The sequence below is a fragment of the Drosophila tropicalis genome, unplaced genomic scaffold, assembly GCF_018151085.1.
Source record: "Drosophila tropicalis isolate 14030-0801.00 unplaced genomic scaffold, ASM1815108v1 contig_878, whole genome shotgun sequence".
NCBI lineage: Eukaryota > Metazoa > Arthropoda > Insecta > Diptera > Drosophilidae > Drosophila > Drosophila tropicalis.
Window position 1 is genome coordinate 2369311 of NW_027173374.1, and position 20703 is coordinate 2390013.

Genomic DNA, 20703 nt, shown 5'->3' on the forward strand with positions numbered 1-20703 from the left:
TGTATGTACATACATACAAATATGTTATCAATTGGAATTGACACGACAAAACAGAAAATGTCTTACAGTAAAAATTTCATTGATATTGCAAACCGTTTTGTTTATTGTTGAAAACAATTAGGAATATATTTTATCATGTTTTAAAACTTACTGGCTATAGTATTTTTCAACGGCTTACGAAAAAAGATGGTATTATACTTTTTGTAGATTGCGGTCACACTGAGTGCTGGCTCAACAGCTGTTTTTCTATTAACTGCGACAAAAAAAGCCGTGCATTGCACTAATGCAACTGCGAAAGTTTATTTTTTATTTGGAATTTTACTATTTAATTCATTAATAAACAACATTCAGACATTGTGGAAAATCATCCAGAAGTAATTATGGGTATGTTGCAGCATTTACCGCTAACCTGACTAGCCTGGAAATGGGCGTATATGAGGATTGATAATTGTGTTATGACTTATACATACACATATATTATTATGTGTATGTATGTATATGTATAATTTATGGAACAATTTAAAAATATGTCCACATACAAATGTACATGCATACATACAGAACAGTGCGTATTCGTAGGTGTAAAATTCATAAATAGAAGACTTAATGCAATGTACTTCGACTTATCCAAATGAATTGTATATATTGATAATGGCAATAGGTCTTTAGTTTTTTACACATAACTAATTTTAGTTTTTTACCATTGTTTATTAATATTTTTATTTGTGACACTTTTAGGTTGCAATGACGCTGCTTCTGTACAAAAACTAGAAAAGCATTTGTCTCTTTTAAAAGAGGAATATACCAAACTACAACGTAGCTATGCAGATGTGGAGCGCAAATACAATGAATTGGCAGCAGTGTCATCAGCGGATGTTGACTCAAGCAGTTTTGTGTCCCGTCTTGCTCTAACAGTCGCCTCTTTATATGGACGTACCACCTACTCCGATGTCAATGTTAGGACAAGTACAAAAGTTATACCAGCTCATAAGTTTGTACTTCATGCACGTTCGGAGGAATGGCGGGAGATATTGGCTAACGAGGAAGAGCTTGATTGGAGTGATTTAGAGGAGGATATTGTGTTGGCCCTTTTGCGTTGGATTTACACCGACATAGTTGATTTGCATCATGATCGCTTGGCGCTGGGACTGCTGAAAGTAGCCTACCGTTTCAGTTTGCCTGCTCTCCTGGGCTTGTGCGAACGAGCATTGGTGGCATCAGTAGGAGTTCGATCCTGTGTCCGTTTCTATTGCGTTGCCGAAGAAGTGCGCGCCGCCACACTGCTTGAGTATTGCTCCGGGATTATATCAACTCACTGGGACGATCTAACACCCCAAGACTTTGAGCATATGTCTGGACCATTGCTTTTTAAAATGCTAAAAAGTAAAACGAAATATCCATTGCATGCAGCTGTGAGACTTCTACGCGAGGATGTTGTGTTTCTGTGCCTTGTCGAAAACGATGGAGCGGTAAGTGGACATTTCCAAATCATTTTTTTATTAGCATTTATCGACGTTGATGAATTAAATAAGCCTGCTAGGTTAGTAATATATATCATAGAAGAAAAGACGGTATTCAACATGTCAACGATCATCTCACATATTTTATTTATTTATCACAAGGAGCTATGCAATGCATTGAATTTATAACTGAAAATTGAGTATACATAAGGTAATCGATATAAATACTAAACATATTGATCTAAATGCAGCCGGCAGGTTTAAGTAGCAACAAAATATTGCAATATGCTTGTGACAGTCAAGAGAATTAGTAACCAGTTGTTCACATTAAGCAGATCTGTTGAATTACACAATTCTCCCCTACAATAGCAATGCGTTTTTGTCGATCCCGCCAAATTGTTCGTCTTGATCTCTGTGCAACCTTCCTGGTACACTTCCTGTACTGAATGTTCCTGCTCCCATTGTTTATTGCGAAAAATCTGTAAATTTAATTTCATTATTTTCAAACGTTACCTAATTGTGGAAGGATTCAAACCTGAGTTGTGTTCTTTTGTTGGGCACAGCCACGGGTGACGGTTTCCTGTTTCTGTCCATTTTGTAAATGCAAAGCTGATATGGTTTTCAAGCACATTGTGGAGTATGGACACTGCACCATGTATTGAGGTGATTCCTCGAATTTGGAACACAGCGGCGTCACAATAGTTCTGTTATCAATCACATACCTTTCAACAGTCACGGAGCATTTGTAGCATTGTAGTACATCCGAAGCTGTGCATTCTGTGCCTAAAATTTAACCACTGATTAAATTATACATTCATTTAAATCACTAACAAACAATCAAGTCCAAATTTAAGATATTTTCAACTATTGTTTAATTCAATGATTGTTAAATTGATGTTGTCCGCCAACTGCTCCAACTTGTATTTCTTAATATGTTGAATATTTTTTTCAAGAGCGGAAGCTGTGAACTGAGCTGATAGGAGACTATGTACTTGATATATGTTGGACTTACACACATTAGTACATACATACATAATGAAATATGAAAAATATATGTATTCTTATCGACTTAATATGCTGTAGTCATTTGCAATGCTCTTATCAGTTAGTCTACACCCATTTGTAAATCAAGTAAATTGTGTTTGTATACATATTCAAGGATGTTGAATGCAGTTGGCTGCACTGTGCACTAAATACCCACCTATCAGGACTGTTAAAGCAACAGAAACAAATCCATACAACAGGTAGCTATGGCTACCTGCTAGAGTGCTGCTTGTTTTCATTATAGACCACAATATTTTATTTGTCAAGCATGTCACATAAAGTCCATAGAGTTGTCGTCTGAACACTGAAAGAGTCACGCATTTTAGGTAATTAGTTTAATTAAATTTAGATTATATATATATGTGTGTGTATATATCTGTGTATAACTATTCTTAAAATGCATGTTTTGTGTATAATTCAAAAGATTTAAGGAGGTCATTTGCCGGTGATGATGGCGAAAGCAACACTGACAAAGACACATGCACATATGTATATACAGAGATATCTTTTATATTTATGTTTGGTATGTACATATGTATCTACAATCATTCTTCTTATTCTCCTATGTGCGTCTTTCACCCACTGTGCATATTAAATAAAAACACAAGCTAAGTACTCTTGTTCGCAAATTGTTCAAATAAACAACAACAGAAACAGAGAGATACACAATGTGTGTAGGTAATATTTTTCAAGCAACGTAAAAACGGATCAATTATAACAAATTTACCACACGCACACGAAAACTGGCACTGACCTGATGAGAGCACGACAACGAACAGAACAAGTGTTCGCTTGGAACTACCAAGAGGAACTGACACAGACAAGCACTGGACAGAAAGTGGTGACTGCCCCCTACCCTCTAGTACAACAACAGAATCACAACAGAGACAGAGTGAAAACATATGGACACACACAGTCAGATACACAGACTAAATGTTGCGCACAGAGTTGCCAGGCGCTCCTCTTTTCTTTAAAGTATTCAATTTAACCAAATAAATATGACTAAGAAAGTTTTGCAATATGCTAATAATTACTTTATATAGTTGCAATATCATTTATGAGACACTCCAAAAATTACATATTTTTCTTTTGCTGAGCAAATGATTCATATGTATCGCTGGCTTTTAAATTTTTGTTAAAATTTAATATATGTAGGTATGTAGTTAAATTAAAGTAAGAGTAGTTTACAGATTTACTTTTTAGAAAACTTTATAGATAGATATCTAAAAGATTCAGTTTTAAGTTCATCTACAAATAGCAGAAAGTTTTGTAGGAATTTGTATTTGTTTAGATATCGATACAGACAGCTCTCCAAGCAAAAAGAAAAGAGAAAGAAAAAAAGAATCCAGGTATTATTAATACTTAAAATAATACAAAATTAAAAATCATTATCCAACGCTTGGGGTTGGTCATTCTAAATGTATGTGAATTTATAATTCTATTGTTATTACCTACCAGTTCATGTACGTACATACGCCTACATTTTAAAGTAATCACCATACGAAAACAAGTATCTTAAAACAAGAATAATGTATAGAAGTGGCATATCATTATTCATAAATGGTTTAAATTTTAATATCTTTCAGCTACCAGAGCTGGTGAATAGTCTCTCTGAGCATGGACAATTGCCACTGCAAATGGCTTTGGCTGCAAAGAATTTGCAGATTGCCCAGACACTCGTCAAGAACGGAAGCGCTAATCTGAATGCCTATGACGCAGATGTGAGTAAAATTTGAATTCAAATATAAAATATGAATCAGGGGAATTTCATTTTCTTATTTTACAGGGTTCTACACTGCTAATCGATGCCATTAAGAAGGGTGATGAATTTGCTGCAAACTTTCTATTGGATCATGATTGCCTTCTGAACCTTTCATCTAGGTAATTGATTATTTCTGATAAAAAAAAAAAAACAGAAAAATGTACATTAATTCCATAAATATCTTTGTTTAGACCTTCGGCAGACACTGCATTGCATATTGTGTGTAATTTTGTGGAGACTCAGTCCAATCATGATACGTTTCTCAGTATGATCGACATTGGCAAACGAATTTTAGAGCGTAAACCCAATGTTAATATCCAAAACTTGCAAGGCGATACACCCTTGCATATTGCGATTAAAAAACAAAATTATGAAATGGTTAAACTCTTGCTTGAAACTTCTGGAATCGACATCAATTTGTGCACTTCGGATGAAAAAACGGCTCTGGAGTTAAGTTTGTCGCTGCAAAATGTAAACAAGGAGAAAAACTTGTCGGCTAAACTTCTGGAAATGGGTGCAGATCCAAACGCGGTGAAACCTGGAACAGGAAACAGCCTGCTGCAGGTTCTTGCTTTAAAGGGGGAAGAATTCGAAGAGGCTGCTATGTTTTTGGCCGACTTTGCCAATCTAGATCACATCAATGAGCGAGGATTAAGCGCCCTGCATATTGCAGCTAAGAATAATTTGTCAAAGCTTGTTTTAAAGCTGCTGCAGAAAGGCGCATCGTGCAATTTGCAGACAAGTACAGCCGACATGAAATCGGCTTTGCATATGGCCGTAGAAGAGAACTCTGTGGAGGCCATTCAAGCATTTACTCAATATAAAGATGATGGAAAAGGTGATGGGGAGATGCCGAATTTCAACTGCAAAGATAATAAAGGCAACTCACCGCTAAGTCTTTGCTTGGACTTAAACAAAACTGAGCTGGTTCCCATCCTCATTGAGGGCGGAGCGGATGTTAATGCCAGAAACGGAGAAGATTTGACACTCTTGCATCAGTCCATACTTAATAAGGACAACGACACCGCAATCTTTCTACTTGACCAAGGCGCTGATGTCAACGCACTTACGGGAAAACAGGAGTCCTCATTACAGTTATCTATAGCAAGCAATTTACCCAAAGTAGTGAATGCCCTTTGTGTTAAGGGAGTGGCCCTTAGCTCCCCAGACAATAATAATGACCCACCTCTGTGGACTGCTTTGGAATTAGGTTATGAGGATGTGGCCCAAGTGCTTGTACGTCATGGCGTTGACACTGACTGTTGGAGCCAAGGCCCCGAGGGTTGCCAGCAAACACTTTTACATCGGGCCATAGATGAAAATAAGGAATCTATTGCCATATTTTTAATTCGTAGCCAATGTGATCTGGATTCATCCCGTCAGCCTGGCCCCAATGGCGAAGGGGGCGACGAGGCGCGAGAAAAATCCTCGCCATTACATCTATGTTGTCAATGGGGACTTACAAAAGTGCTTCAAACCCTCATCGATCATGGAGCCAATGTAAACGCACTCGATGTGGATAACAAAACACCCGTTCATATAGCAATCGAGAACCAACATGAAGAAATTATAACTATACTGCTTTGCCATCCGGGAATCGATTTAAAGCTAAGGGACAAGACTGGCAACACACCATTTGCAACAGCCTTAACTATTCGAAATCACAAAGCGGCTCAACGCATTCTCGACCGACTTCCCAATGCCGCCGAGCAAATGGATCAGCGTGGTCGCAATTTTCTTCATTTGGCTATTATGAAAGATGACCTCGAAAGTGTCCTCTTCTTAATAGCCATTCAAGTAGATGTGAACTCTCGTGTTCATGATGCAAATCAATCGACTCCATTGCATCTGGCAGCTTCTTCACAAATTGAAATGATTACTCGCAACCTGATTTTGGCTGGCGCTCGTATAAATGAGCGCGATGCTTGCCAAAAAATTCCCTTGCACATTGCGATTGAACGTGGTAATCTTTGTGCTGTCTCCGCTTTGATCCAGAATAATGCTGACTATGATGCCACCGATGCAGAAGGCAACAACGCACTTCATCTTGCTGTTCGCAGTGGCCAGATCTCTGTAGTTCGTGAGCTGCTTACCGAGTCGAGAGTCAACGCTGAGGCCACCAATCAAAAAGGACGAAATCCACTACATGAATTATGTCGCCTTGTTGAGGATAACAATGCAGCTGCTATTTGTGAGCTATTCCTCGAGTGTATGCCAAAATATCCAATTAATACGCCCGACATGGACGGAAATACCCCGCTACTTTTGGCTTTTATGCGAGGGCAGGCGCCGCTGTGTAAAGTTCTAGTTAAAATCGGAGCATGCCTTGGCACTGAGAATCGAGAAGGAATCAATATTTTCAATTTCAAACTGGCAACTGATCAGCTTCTCCACAAGCTGCTGGATCAGCTGCCACAGGAGTCACCCTGGGCGGAGTCTGACTCGTGCCAAGAGTGTAACACTCGTTTTACAATTACCATGCGAAAGCACCATTGGTAAGAGCAATTGTCATGGGTCATTAACTTTTCACCTTGTCATAATTAATATATTCGTCTCTCTTTGCAGTCGGCATTGCGGACGAGTTTTATGCTCGAAATGTTCGAACAACGATGTGCCTATTATTAAGTTTGGGGTTAACAAACCAGTTCGAGTTTGTAGCGTTTGCTTTAATGTTCTCCAATGTGGAAACGGTTCGATAGCGTAACCACAAGCACACTAACCAGAAGTTTAAATGTCATACACAAAAAGCCTTAAACACAATTTAGTGTAGTTGGCAGACTCGATCAATGCTTTGTTAAATTATAAATAAATCTATTAATTTAAGCTTAACAATGGCCCACCACTCTACATCTATTGAGTGAAAAGCCTCAAACAATAAAGCCATTCCAGTTCCAACGTTTATGTGTCAAGAAATTATATTTCGTATAGTCATTTGTAAAATGCTCTAAAGTATACAACTAAATGTAAAGAAGAACCAGTTTCCAAATAAACATAACTACTACTAACTCAATTTCAAATGTTTGTATCTCAAATATCAACAATAAATTTGACATCTATCAGTTTATCAGCAATTCTACTATAAAATCACCTTCGCCAAGAATACTTCTTAAACTTAAATCCTCTTTTATATACCAGCACAACAAATGTAAATGTTTCCAGCATGATTACTTTGGTAAATGCGTATTTATTCAATGTAGCGTAAGAAGTATAGTAACATTTGTGCAATGCTTCAAAAAATATTGCTATATTTAATATATATTTCATAATATAAGTAATATTGAAAACGCTAATAAGTTTTTGTTTTTAATTGAAAAAATCACATTTCACATCTAAATGATACATATATCTGTACGCGTATTTGGTTATTTATGTATAATATTTAACTATATTTAGGTATATCTTGTATGTATGACTAATTTCAATAATATAATTAATATATAAGTTATTTGAATCGAATAACATATTCGTTGTATGTAAGTTTATGCCCTTCAACGCATTAATATCAATTATGGTCCCAAAACGAATGTCACAAATACCATACACTTAGTCCCATAAATTTTTGGTTTCATGTTCCCAAGATATAAGATAAAAGTGGTCACAAAGGTTGTTTTGTTCGTTTGAAATAATCAATTGGCAAATTTATGTATTTTGTTTTTCCATAACAAATAGGTATGCAAAACAATCTATATATTAGTTAACTAAATGGCCCAGTCGGTAAGCTAAAAAGCTAAAATAGCTATCACTCATTGTAGGTACAATCTTGTGCGTATTTCTGAAAATTCACAACAATTCACTGAACAAAAAAAAATTGGGGAAAAGATTACTAGAATATAGATATCTGTACTACTATATTTGTAAATGGTTTTTTTTTAAGCGGACTGAATTATCTACTTCAACACAAGTTTGACTGAATATTAAGTGATACGTTTTTCACAGATGCGTTTTTGATTGTACACTGTGGTTAATCACATGCTAACCTAACTGTCTAACAGATTGGGAAAGACCACAATTCACATTGTCTATTAAATTAATGCAAAACTATAATCTAAGATCGCCCTACTGCACTTTACATATCTTTTTGGGCATTCTGAAATCATTCAGTCACTATTAAGAACCCCATTTAAGTAAGATTATATTGGACTTGATTAGCTATTCAACGCACTTTTTGTATTAGCCTGATGTATTGGCCAAGGAGTTGTTATATATGTATGTATGTATATAAGCTATAGTGCACCGAAGTTAGTCTATCTTATATATATATTAATCTAGTTAAAAATCAGGTATGGTTTGAATTTTGATTCGTATTTCTGAAAAGTTTGCATAACTTGTTAATTCTTCTAATGAAATCTTTTAGCATTTAAGTAATTTTTTAATTGGTATTAAAGCTTAAATATGCTTCAATTACTTTAAGTACTTCGGATTGTTGCAAAAATTTTTGAAATATTGGAATTTTTCTTAAAGAAAACGAATCGAAATTCCACACAATCCTAAACTATGTCTATATAATCTAATAATAATAAGAAGAATATAGATTATATGATTGTGTTATTGGCATTGAAGTTATCCTGATCATAACTAACCGCATATGTAGATATATTATACCATTTTGTACGTAACATTGTATTGTAAAGTATTTGTTTTAAATTAAATTAACTTAAACTGTGGCTACTATTAAGTATGTCTGTATATATATACATATACAGTATTAATGCACTAGAAAATTATCAATGGAATTGGACGGCTTGGCCGGCAATCCGTTAATGGTTCTCACAATAACCTCAATAACTTTTTTTAAAGTACATCCTTTTTACAATGGTGAGTTTAAACTTACAACTAATATTTGGTATTTATGTGTCCTCAGGATTTTGACTTGCACAATGCTCAGTTAAGGATGGAAGTACTTTGTCCATGGATGGTTGCCTGTTTTTGGGAACATATATTATTATTATCTTCCACTAAATGCATTAGCAGACGTACTTATACCTGTCAACCGGCATGTGATAAGAACCGGGCGCAGAATTTGATCGACCGGCTCGAACGAATCTCTCCAATCTTGAACCTCCTGGCTGTGGTGCCTTGCCAGATAGACCTCTCATAAAGGGATTGCCAAATGAGTGGTTCTTCAACATTGTCTTGATCAGTATGAGAGTATCTAGTTTTGGTATACTACGGACAACAGAATTAATGTCCTCTTCATCAACTTGAACCAAACAACAGTTCTCATCTTCAGTTGGCAATGGGTAGGCACCATCTTTGGTAACCCATTTGTTTACCTTACAATAAGAGTAGAATAATTTCATTAATTAAGATTGTAAATTCCCTAAGATGTTGTTCTTACCTTTAATTGCGGCAATGTAATCCTATTACTAGCATTTTTATCAAGCATACGGACAATGCAATCCCTCAAATCTTCACTTATTTTTGGCGACGTTGGAAAAACCACAGAGTCGTGTTTAATTTTCTCATACAGCAAGGGTATGGAGTTAGCCAGAAATGGCACATTGCCAAAGACTAGAGAATATAATGTTGCACCCAATGCCCAAATATCCGCAGCTCTTCCGCAATAAACATTCTAGTTAGCCAAAAGAAGAAATTTATTAGAAAAGGTGTTTAACTTTGATATAAACACATGCTTAACCTACCTGGCCTAGAACTAGAGTCTCTGGGGCTCTAAATGCTGGCGTTCCCGCTGTTGATCCATTAGTCATGGTAGCATCTTCTCCTAAGAATTCATTGCAAACACCAAGATCAGCTATTTTGACATGGCCACATTCTGTCAATAGTAAATTTCCAGGCTTCAGGTCAGCATGGATAATCTTTTGATAGTGCACTATAAACAAAAACGACAACTATTATTAGTGAACCATGTTAATCTAATAATCAATAAATTAAATTCTTAATTGATAGAAATGTCACTCCTAAATTAAACCGGAATAGATTCATCGTTCTTAGACTCTCAAACTCAATTAAATGCAGACCAGTGAACATTTCGCTTTTTGTATCTGGGTCTTTAGAATATATGTATGTACATGTTTTTTATTTTAATTTTTGCACACATCAATGCGCAAAATAAATCAATAAAGTCTGCCATCTCTGTATATGTTAATTTGAAATACAAATATAGCACATTCAATGTGTGCACGGAGATAAAATTGGATAAACAATATGGATACGGAAATTGTTAAAGCTTTTTCCGCCATATATTACAAATTTTACGTTTACAAACTTACAGTATTCCAATCCGAGTAGAACATCACGGAGCACACTCCAGGCCCGCTCTTCGGTTAATGGTTTATCGGTTGGAATGCTTAACACTTCGCCCTGTTTGACCAACTCGAATACCATGTAGAGCGAATCCTCGATGGGGTCGTCTAGAACTTCCACCAATTTGACAACATTCGGATGATCTAGTTTCTTTAGCACAGCGATTTCTCTGTAAACACGATCCAGCGGAGATGTTGCTTTTTTGGGGCCACGTCTCATTAAACCGGCTTGTCGTAAAAGACGCTTCTTCGATAATATTTTCATGGCATAATGTGTGGAATCTTCTTCAGAATATGCCAACTTTACAAGGCCATAGGAGCCCTATACAACAAAGGAAATGCAGAAATAACATGGACCATAATCATACTTTATGTATGCCATTACCTGTCCTATTTGGTCCATTAGTTTGTATTGGTTTAGTTGAAGGAAACTTCCGGATCTCTCTATTGAAATTCTACGCGATTCCCGTAGCGGTGGTCGACGCCGATTTGAGCGAGGACTGCCGAATGGACTACCATAGGGACTATATGGAACATTTGGATAAATTGGTCGGGTTTCGATTGATTGTAGCTTAGATGTAGCTAAATTTGGCCTCTGCACAGTCTCCAGATCTCCATTTACTTCTTCCAACTGGTCAACGCTCTTCGATTGTGGAGACATTGCGGAATCTACCAATGTTTGTTCTGGATTATCAGTAGAACGATTTTCACTTATATTTGGTAACAGGCGAGAGTTCATACAGTGTATTGTACTCAGCAGAGAGCCTTCTTCATTGTACAAGTCTAAGGACTGGGATTTAACAAAATTCTGCTGTCGTTGCTTTAGTTTTGGATAGTTAAGTTTCCCTTTTTGAGGGTTCGGATTTTGATTTGACTCTTTGTTACCCTCAAGCCGATTCTTTCGGGCACTAATGGAATTATATGGCCTTTGCACTGTGTTTTCAGTCATTGAATTTTGGTCGTTTTTCTCGTTTGGATGTTTGGGCTTTGTACCACATTCGATATTTAATTCTGGTTCGCCATTACCCTTGGTGTCCAAGTGAACAGCTTCCAATGTTTTGTGCAATGACTTCTCCATATCGATTTGCTCGATTCTTTGGTAATCACAACCATTCTTTGTTTCACACACGATATCGTCGTCATTGGCTTTGACATCACAACTAATATAAAAAGCTTTTTGTGTGCCATCTAAAATATCCCTTCCGTTATTAGCCTGTTCTGCTTGGCTAGAACCATTGGCCGATTTAATATCTGAATTCGACGATTGAAGTTTAGCTTCCATTTTAAATAGCTAATAATCACAAGGAATTGATTATTTTTCTTCCAAATCAAATCAGTCATTGTCTGGTTCATAGCATCCCCGCATATTTGTTTACCACACCTGAACAAACACAATCAAATGCATAAGTAAATAAACATGAAAATTGAGTAGACATAAAGGCATATACATATGTAGGTACATAAGTATGTACATTTAGAATAATCTGTTTTTAATACTGACGATTAAGTTCTGCAATTTTTTTAACACGATAGTCGAATGTATTAAATGATCAAGTTTTTATTAATGCATAATGAAAACATTTTCTTTCTCGAATTCATCAGAATTTATAATGTGTATATGTTATCTTTAAATCTGGCTGACTAGTTTACATTGAATCGATTCAGACTGATGAACAAATGAGCGAACTGTCAAAACTGTTTGCTGTCTAGAATCTAGATTATAATGCGGATGAAATGAGACAGCATGTTTTTAATAGAAGATTAACCACCGATTAGGTACTGCCGGTCCCCCCAAGTTTAAACATATTAAAGTAGTCGCGTTTTTTAATCAGACATCTAAATTTTAGTTAAATAAAACAGGAAAACAAGCAAGGATATAGCCAAGTTTAAACACATTGTAATTCTGAAAATTTTTAACCGATTTTCTAAGTTTATATCTTAATTTTCTTATAATAAAGTATTTTTATCTTGTTTACTTCATAGCCTTTAAAAAATAGAAAGGGAATTAAGATAGATAGTCTTAATCCTCCCTGCCAGATTCTAAATATAAATTAAAATTATTGTTTCGAAAAGAGTAAAACAGTTTTCTTAGAACTCATCCCACATCGTTTGAAATGAATTAAACAGTGCTAAATATTAAAAACTTTGAGACAAGCGTTTAAATAAATCAGGAGAAGTATACAACTTTCGATTTCATCGATTACACCACCACCACTAATTGTATATCAGATGATAGATACTAAATTTTTTTGTTGGTCTATATATAGACTTTTTGGCCTTTTAAATATATACTTGCCGCATCTGTGATCTTTCATTCAACACTTTTCTATTGCTGCTCATCGGGGGACGTCAAGTATTTCGTTAAATTTACCAAAACAAAACCATTAAAGATTGTAATTTAGCCTCATTATTAATTGATTTCCTTCTGTTCCCAGGGAAATTTCGGATCAAGTGAATACAATGAAATTGGCTTGGACAACAATAGTTATCTGCATTTGGCTGGCTCAGTGTTTGAAGGGAAATGTGAATGCGATTCGATATATGCCACGACTGGAAGGTGCCACCTATGCCATTAGGGGGAGATTATGTCCCAATGAAATTCTATGATAGTTTACGGACCTCGGACAGCAGCAAAGAAGAGTTGCAAAACAAATTGCGCAACTTTTTGGAAAATCTACAAAAAAATCTAACCACCTCAACGCTTCTTAGTGGTTTGGATACCAGCATTTCGAGCACACAAAATCATTTCCTTAAATTGCAAGAACTATCTACATTTTTCCATGATGCATCCGAGACAGCGGGCTCATTTGCCCGAGATAGTGAAACATTCTATGAGGTGACAAAAAACTCAAGCTATGCCCTTTTGCTTAAGCTGCGACAAGTTCCGATGGCCCAACCGACTGAGATTAAGATATTACTTACTAATTACTTTGCTGAAATGGAATTTTTTCACATAATGTTCTCTGAAATAATGGACGAGGCTTTGGAGTACACACAATACGTGTTACGTGCCATACAAAAGGTATTCATATATTATGCCGATGCTCAGCGTTATATACTGCAGGATTGGAATCTGAAACCGAATATGGTATGCTGCAAAATGTATATGGATTTTTTGCAACTCTATTCGGCTCAAATATTCAAGTGTGCAGCCGATCACGAACTGAATATTGCCTACGATGTGTATGCCATGGCGGAAACAAATGCCAAGTACATTATGAGGCAACTGGAGTTTCGTATTCAACGTTTATTCAATTGTTTTCTCTTCAAAAGCTATCAAATCCGCTGCCAGTTTCTTCTGAATGCTGAGCAGGATTTCGAGAAACTTTTCAGTAAGTTGGAAGAACTGGAGACATATTTCGACATCAAGACCAAAAGAGGACGTGTATCGGCTTTAAGATTACGGCGGAACTTGCAGAACGAGAATGACATAATGGAGTCACGGGTGGAGATTGCTGATTGTCTGCCAAAGGACTTTCCGCATGGACAAATGCAAAAGGATTTGAAATCCTGTTTCTACTTTGTAGATAAAAGACAACCGATTTCAGTTTAAGCAGCTTTTCATATTAATAAGCGAAAACTAAATGGAATTGTTTGTTTTGTTTTATTTATTGTTATATTCCTCTAAGACATAATTTCCATTTCGAACATCTGTGTCCACATAGACCAATGAAACACAGCACTTTGAATATAAGACTTTAAGTTTGAGGAGTTTGGCGAATTTGCGTCTTAGTTGCATAGCTCCATCAACTATTTGGACAGTTTCATCGTAGGCCAATTCAAGGCAAGGCGTCAGATACTCATGATAGGATCGTTTGTCTTCCACGCACATTTGTATACGATGTAATACATCGGCCATAATACCAAATACTGTACCCAACAAGGCTCGAAAACTATGGCAGAGAGAAATGATTGATTTCATCTTTATATTACAACAATTATGCAATTGAATTGTACTGATTTGGATCACATTGTCAACGACTTCACAGACTGTACGAAAGACGGGTCCCTGATTGATATAGCGCAATTCATCTCTTAGCTTGGCCGTCCATCGATCTAAATCTTCAGTATGATTAATGAGACTTTCATTTAAAAATTGCACTGTGACATCAAACTTTTGGGTCATGGCTTGAAGTTTCTCATTTGCTGACTCCAGCTGGTTCGCAGCCAAACTGGGGAATGATTGTTCCATAATAGTTTTTCCCACATTTACTACCTCGGCAATAATATTGGCAAGCGAAAATATGACATCGGTTGATGTCAGTTCACATTGATTACTTCCAGAATTCACATTCGATAGAAGCCTTCGAACTGCCGTTGTGAGTTCAGAGACTGCCCTAACTATTCCAGGCAGTCCATCTCTCTCGATGGGGTCCCGACTATTGGCCACAAGTGGAAGTTCGCCAGCTAACAGAACTACAAGTACAAACGTGAATGGGATCTGCGCACCGTTTAAAAGAGATCTCATTGCAATGGGACAATGTAACAAACTGAATACTCGATTATAGTATGGCAGTTTGATTAGGATGGGGGGGATTGATAAGAATACGTTTGGAAAATATATTGAAACTCTTGTTTATAAATAGTTATCTACATGCCTACATACATATATTTAAATACGTATAGTCACGATGTATTGCACTCTGCTGCCCCGCCTCCCATATAAATACATTTACATATTAACATTGTGATAGAGATAATTTGTGTGGGGGCAAAATATGTTCACTTTGTTATGAGACACTTGTACATTCAATCAATCATCATCGATTTTTAAACCCCAAAATAGTTGCTTTCCTTTTAAAAATAAAACAATGTGTCTTAATGCCAAAGCCTTAAAGAGTAAATAAATTTCCACTCATGGCAATAAGCCCCCATTCGAGGGGGTCCCCTGGATTTAATTTAAGACTAAGCTTCCTAAAGAGCTTAGTGTGTTAGTTTAGCGTCTCTGTGTGTCTGTGTTTACTGTTGTTTTAGAAAACTAATAAAGAAAACAGAAGCTCTCCAAGATTACTATTATTTTTTTTTTTTTTTTTGTTTACATGACAAAGTTCAGATTTGTTATACAAAAATTATTGAATGCGCAATGTTCGTGCTATACGGTTCAGGTATGTATTAAAATTTTAAAACCAAAGTAATAAATATGTATATAAGTTTGTATGTTTGCATACATTAAGGGCGGACATTGTGTTTGACTCATGAAGGAAACCTGGTTTTGTTTTTTATTTATTAAGCTAATAAACTTGAAGCAATTAATCAATGGGTATTGGTAATTACAGGTTACAGGTTGTCATACTGAAATTTTTTAATTATAACTTATACGAAACTGAACTGAACTCAGATCTCAAATCTTTAAGAATCTTGAAATAGATGGAAACTGGAAACTGGCCAAATGGAGCTCAGTTAAACTAGAAAAAAAAAAGAAAGTTAACTTATTGGGAAGTCATTGGCAAACTTTATATTAACATCAAGTCAGAAAAGCAAAAACAAGCAAATTGGTTTTGATTTTCAATACTTGTTCAATCTGTGTATTCCACAGTGCATTTACTGTACATACATATATATATGTATGTATGTATGTAAGTAGGTGTTCACTGTATATATGTACATTCATGAATACATGATAACCTCGAGCCATAGAGCATGTTGTTATTGTGACGATGCTCTTCTCTTCTCTTGTCTTTTCTTGAGCTCGGCTTCTCATACAACACCTCCTCAACAACTCTGAAGGCAACAACAAAAGATGAATAACAACTCGCAAGTGAGCACGTGTACATACAAACATATGTATGTACATCTGTATGTAAACTATATACATATATGTACATATATTTGTTTATTTTATTGATCTCTGGGGCTCGTTGTACTAAATTTAAAACAAAACAACAATACATACATACATATGTATGTATATGCTCAGGTTATATTAGGTTCACACATCTTTTCCGATAATGAACATTTCGTTTTTTCCATCATCTCTGATGGTCAACAAATAAATAATGTACACTGTATACCCTTACAAAAAGTCAAGGACTAGAATTTCGAGACCCCTAAGGTCCCCAATCGGTCATTTTATAAGGGAAATCTATTACCAAAATATTGATTCGGAGGTAAATCAATCGAAATTGGATTTGTCAGTCTTAAAGAAAATAACTAAAAAGCATCACATCACATTTATCCAGGATATAGACTAAAGAGAAGATATTAATAACTTTACTTAAAAAAAACACCATATACATATATTAGAATTAATATATGGAGAAGATTTTAAACGCTCATCTTATTTCAACACTTTAAATCAAACTTTGTTTGAATCTGCAATCCAAACGTTATCTAATTTTCATTCTTTAAAACTGGCCAATAAGCTGTATAAAAGAAAGAATTAATTATTAACAATACACCTATTTACATACAATGCCATTTTTAGGATTTTGGTTTTTTTTTTTAATTTTACACGCCGTCATTTTCAATAAATTTAAGTTACATTGCCAAATTTAAGCAGAAAAACGATCAATTTTTTGAAAGTTTAACTAATTGTTTGTATATGTATGTATGTATGTATGTACTGTGTGTATATAATTGTTTATTGTTGAATGACTGATTGGCAAACAGTCAGTCAGTCAGCCAAAATGGCATAAAGCTGGCTATATTGAATACACAAATATAAACATACATATAGAAAAACTAACTGGTAAACATATGTACTTAAATCCACATATGTACATATACATATGGAATTGTTTACAATACAAATTATATATCCGGATGCTCGAATGTACATATGTACTATATATTAAAGGGCGGTTGAAATTCATATGGATGGAAGAGTGTTGAATTACCAAGCTATAGAACGACTCGTCTTACAATTCGTATGTAAGCATTGATTGTATAAATAATTATTAAATAGTATAAAAGAGATTATCATTAACATCCTTACCCTGCCCTTACTGCGATTTAAATTCTGTCTTGCTTTAAAGCCATTTAATTTAAATATAAATGTCAACAGGACTTGTGAAATGCACTTCGACAAAAAATATGTTAATTGGGAGCTACCCCACCCTCTACATACACACATGCACACAAAGTGGATATGTAAACACACAAGAATTTTACATACATACTTACATCTGTACGTATCTAAGTATAAAATACTATTTAAATGTCAACTTATTTTTTACAATATGCATTAAAACCGTTCACATTGGGCGGAAAATGATTAAACAAGGATATATGAAAGGACATTGCGGGCCAACAAACACAGCCTTATGTACTTATTAATTTGAGTACAACAAGGATTAAATAGATGACAACACTTAATACAAAAACATTTACATACATCTGCTATTGCAAATAAGGATTTTAATGTTTTACCGATTTCTGAAACGAGTTTAGCAACTAACTGTTAATAATACTAACATTTACTGCTACTAATTTATAGCCACCATTTAAATTGTCATTTGTAATCTACTAACGATTTTCATTTCACGCGATACAGAATTGTTAACTTGGCCAAGTTTAATCGAAGTAACAGTAACACAGCTGCGCGCGACTTTGTATCTACACCGTCAAGTTTTTTTTATAAATGATAAACCACTATCGATTAGAGCTGGAAAAAAAATCGATGGTGCTATCGATGCATCGATGGTTTTTTTCTAGTTCACGATAACGATATCTAGTCGATAATAGATAATCGAGCAAAGAGCTTTTCAGGCGAAAATATTAATTTTGGCTCGGCGAATTACCCATAGCCGGGCGAATATTCAATTGTGCGGGGCGAATTCACCATGCCTGAAAGCTTTCTTATCTACATGGTTCAAAAATAAATAGTACATGAATGACAATATTAATTAATACCAAGCTATATGGATTTGAATAACTGAAGAATTAAGCTACCCAGAGATAAAGTTAATTTAAATATATCTATTAATTCAGTTATTCCTTTTAATGTATCAAATTTTTTAATATAAATATACAAATATAGAGCAAATCCGCCTTCTACGAGCACTCCTCTTGACTTTTTCGGACACAACGAGCCACTTTGCGTTTAAAATCAGTGTAGGACTCCCGCCATTCCTTGGCAGCATCCACATTTGCTGGAGACTCATCGTTGGGATCGGCTAGCATTGATATCACAGATATCAAAATTGTTTCCACTGTGTGTACAGGCAGCCAGCGCTCGGATGCTTTCTCGTAGCCCCATTTATCATCGCCAGGCTCGTGCAAAATAGAAATGCAGACATCGCCATTCTTTTCAATATTTGGATGCCAAATCTCTGTAACGAACTTCATTCGGGGTGGACGCAACGGATACTCTTTCGGGAAATGCAGATGTGCCTTAAAGAAACCTCCTTCACTGTAGGTGAGGCAAAAAAAAAAATTCAAAATATTAGAAATCTTATTGCAACATAAATTTAAATTTGTGAAAAAAACAATATTTGGTACACACTATAACTAAACAAATAAATATGTAGGTGATTGGCTAACTGGACTTACTAAAGCGTATCTGGTGGCCCTATTATGAGAACTTCCCAACGGAATATGTCATTTTCATCAATTAATCCAGCTGAAAATCCTTCCACTGGGTTCTTGTTCAATTCTGTAATAAAAAATGATAAAAAAAAAATGTAAAGGTAATTATTTCGATCAAATGTAAATGAACTTTCTTAATAATGCTGCTAGACATATTGCATGCTAGTCTATTTTCCTAGCCAAGAAATCTTGTTGCCAGACAACCATGTGTTTCTGTAGATCTCTCGGGACAAAATGCAAACATTTATAGTCCAGATACATTAATTCTATACAAATTACATTTCAGTTTACACTCCTTTAAAACAATCAATGCAATATAAAATCACTTTGTTAGATAAGAAACGGATGTGAATTTTACAATATTCAAACCTTTAAAAGTTATTGTAATATTAATAGTTAACTAATTTTTGTTACATAACTTTCGAAAACAGATTGGTATACAATATACATATGTACATATGCATAAGCGTTTCAATATCTGCACGTTTGTGTTGAGTCGCCGTGAACAAAGGATACAAATGCCCCTTGTAGGCACAAGCTCCTTTGTTTGGTTTGAGAGCTAGTAAAATTACTTGATAAGTGAACTAGAAGATGGTTATATGAAAAGACAAATTATTGAATACCACACAAAATAAAAATGCTAATATTAAGAAATTGAAGTTGAAACTTAACTTCCTTTACAAACCCTTTGAAGCAGCCAATTTTGAGTCTACGTCTAGTTGGTAATTTTTTGCATAACATTACATTTCTACCTTTAGAACAAATATGCACTTCCGGTTTACATTTTTGTGCATTTAATTTGTTCATATACATACATAAATGATTTTTCATTTATTTACATGATTTAAATTCACACATGGACAGACATACATACATACATACATATAATTGTGCACATACTTGATTATAATGATTGTATCTATGTATTCGAGATAATCACAGAGATGACTACCGTTCCGAAATATGCGTAATACACACGTTTTATTGATATTCTCAGTTAATTTTATTGAAACAAAGAAAATTTTCTTATAAACGAAGACAAAGCAACATGGAAATGTACATACATATGTATGTATGTATGTAACTGGGTACATATGTATGTACGTATGTATGTGTGCACATTCATCCCTAGAGGGCGCCGGTTATGTGCTATATAAGCGACTTAAATTAGCAACCGGATTAACTAAATTTTTATTGGTCAAACTTCTTTTTCGAAACATTTCACAAATTGATGTATAGACGAACATGTGACGGAATAAAATGATATAAAATTTAAAAATGTATACGTACATACATATGTACGTATGTATGTATAATGTATATATGCACACACACATACATATATACATATGCCCATAGAGATGTACACATTTCAACATACATACATATATGCATGTGTGGTTTCTTACCTGCTAATTGTTTCTTTAGCAGCAAAGATGACTGTAACTCAGACATATTTAGTTTTTCTCTACAATATGCTCTAAAATAACCACGCCTAAATTAGACAAATTAAAATTTTTACGTTTCAAATGCAGTCTGCTCTCAAGAAAATAAATTTATGAAAGCCGACCGATAGAATTTTCTTTCTTTAAAGACGAAACGGGGAAATGAACTGAACAGCCCTCAGTAATCGAAATGGATGGAGTGA

At 35.1% G+C, this 20703-nt stretch overlaps 4 protein-coding genes across 9 annotated transcripts; 2 read left to right on the forward strand and 2 right to left on the reverse strand.

Annotated features, from left to right (window-relative positions):
* The first annotated feature begins 229 nt into the window (after positions 1 to 229).
* Positions 230 to 7337, forward strand: LOC137584702 (rabankyrin-5). The gene is made up of 6 exons (XM_068300225.1): positions 230 to 384; positions 739 to 1469; positions 4091 to 4225; positions 4291 to 4385; positions 4458 to 6761; positions 6832 to 7337. The coding sequence occupies exons 1-6, from the start codon at positions 381 to 383 to the stop codon at positions 6968 to 6970; spliced, it is 3408 nt and encodes a 1135-aa protein (XP_068156326.1). The 5' UTR covers positions 230 to 380; the 3' UTR covers positions 6971 to 7337.
* A 93-nt stretch (positions 7338 to 7430) lies between these two features.
* On the reverse strand, positions 7431 to 18116 carry LOC137585222 (calcium/calmodulin-dependent protein kinase kinase 1). Of its 6 annotated transcripts, none has more exons than XM_068300917.1 (7): positions 17999 to 18116; positions 10915 to 11910; positions 10497 to 10851; positions 9909 to 10096; positions 9605 to 9838; positions 9244 to 9539; positions 7431 to 9186 (listed from the first exon to the last, which is right to left on the reverse strand). In XM_068300917.1, exons 2-7 carry the CDS (start codon positions 11809 to 11811, stop codon positions 9114 to 9116), a joined length of 2043 nt encoding a protein of 680 aa, XP_068157018.1. In that variant the 5' UTR covers positions 11812 to 11910; positions 17999 to 18116; the 3' UTR covers positions 7431 to 9113. The 6 variants fall into 6 exon arrangements, with proteins under 6 accessions (XP_068157018.1, XP_068157015.1, XP_068157016.1 ...); XM_068300914.1 differs by having other exon boundaries at positions 17898 to 18105; XM_068300915.1 differs by having other exon boundaries at positions 17863 to 18105.
* Positions 12828 to 14119, forward strand: LOC137584795 (uncharacterized). Its single transcript, XM_068300360.1, has one exon. The coding sequence runs from the start codon at positions 13057 to 13059 to the stop codon at positions 14080 to 14082; it is 1026 nt and encodes a 341-aa protein (XP_068156461.1). The 5' UTR covers positions 12828 to 13056; the 3' UTR covers positions 14083 to 14119.
* Positions 18117 to 18447: 331 nt separating the features above from the next.
* LOC137584155 (ubiquitin-conjugating enzyme E2 G1) lies at positions 18448 to 20665 on the reverse strand. The gene is made up of 3 exons (XM_068299401.1): positions 20465 to 20665; positions 19020 to 19122; positions 18448 to 18879 (listed from the first exon to the last, which is right to left on the reverse strand). Exons 1-3 carry the CDS (start codon positions 20508 to 20510, stop codon positions 18522 to 18524), a joined length of 507 nt encoding a protein of 168 aa, XP_068155502.1. The 5' UTR covers positions 20511 to 20665; the 3' UTR covers positions 18448 to 18521.
* Between the last annotated feature and the right edge of the window lie 38 nt (positions 20666 to 20703).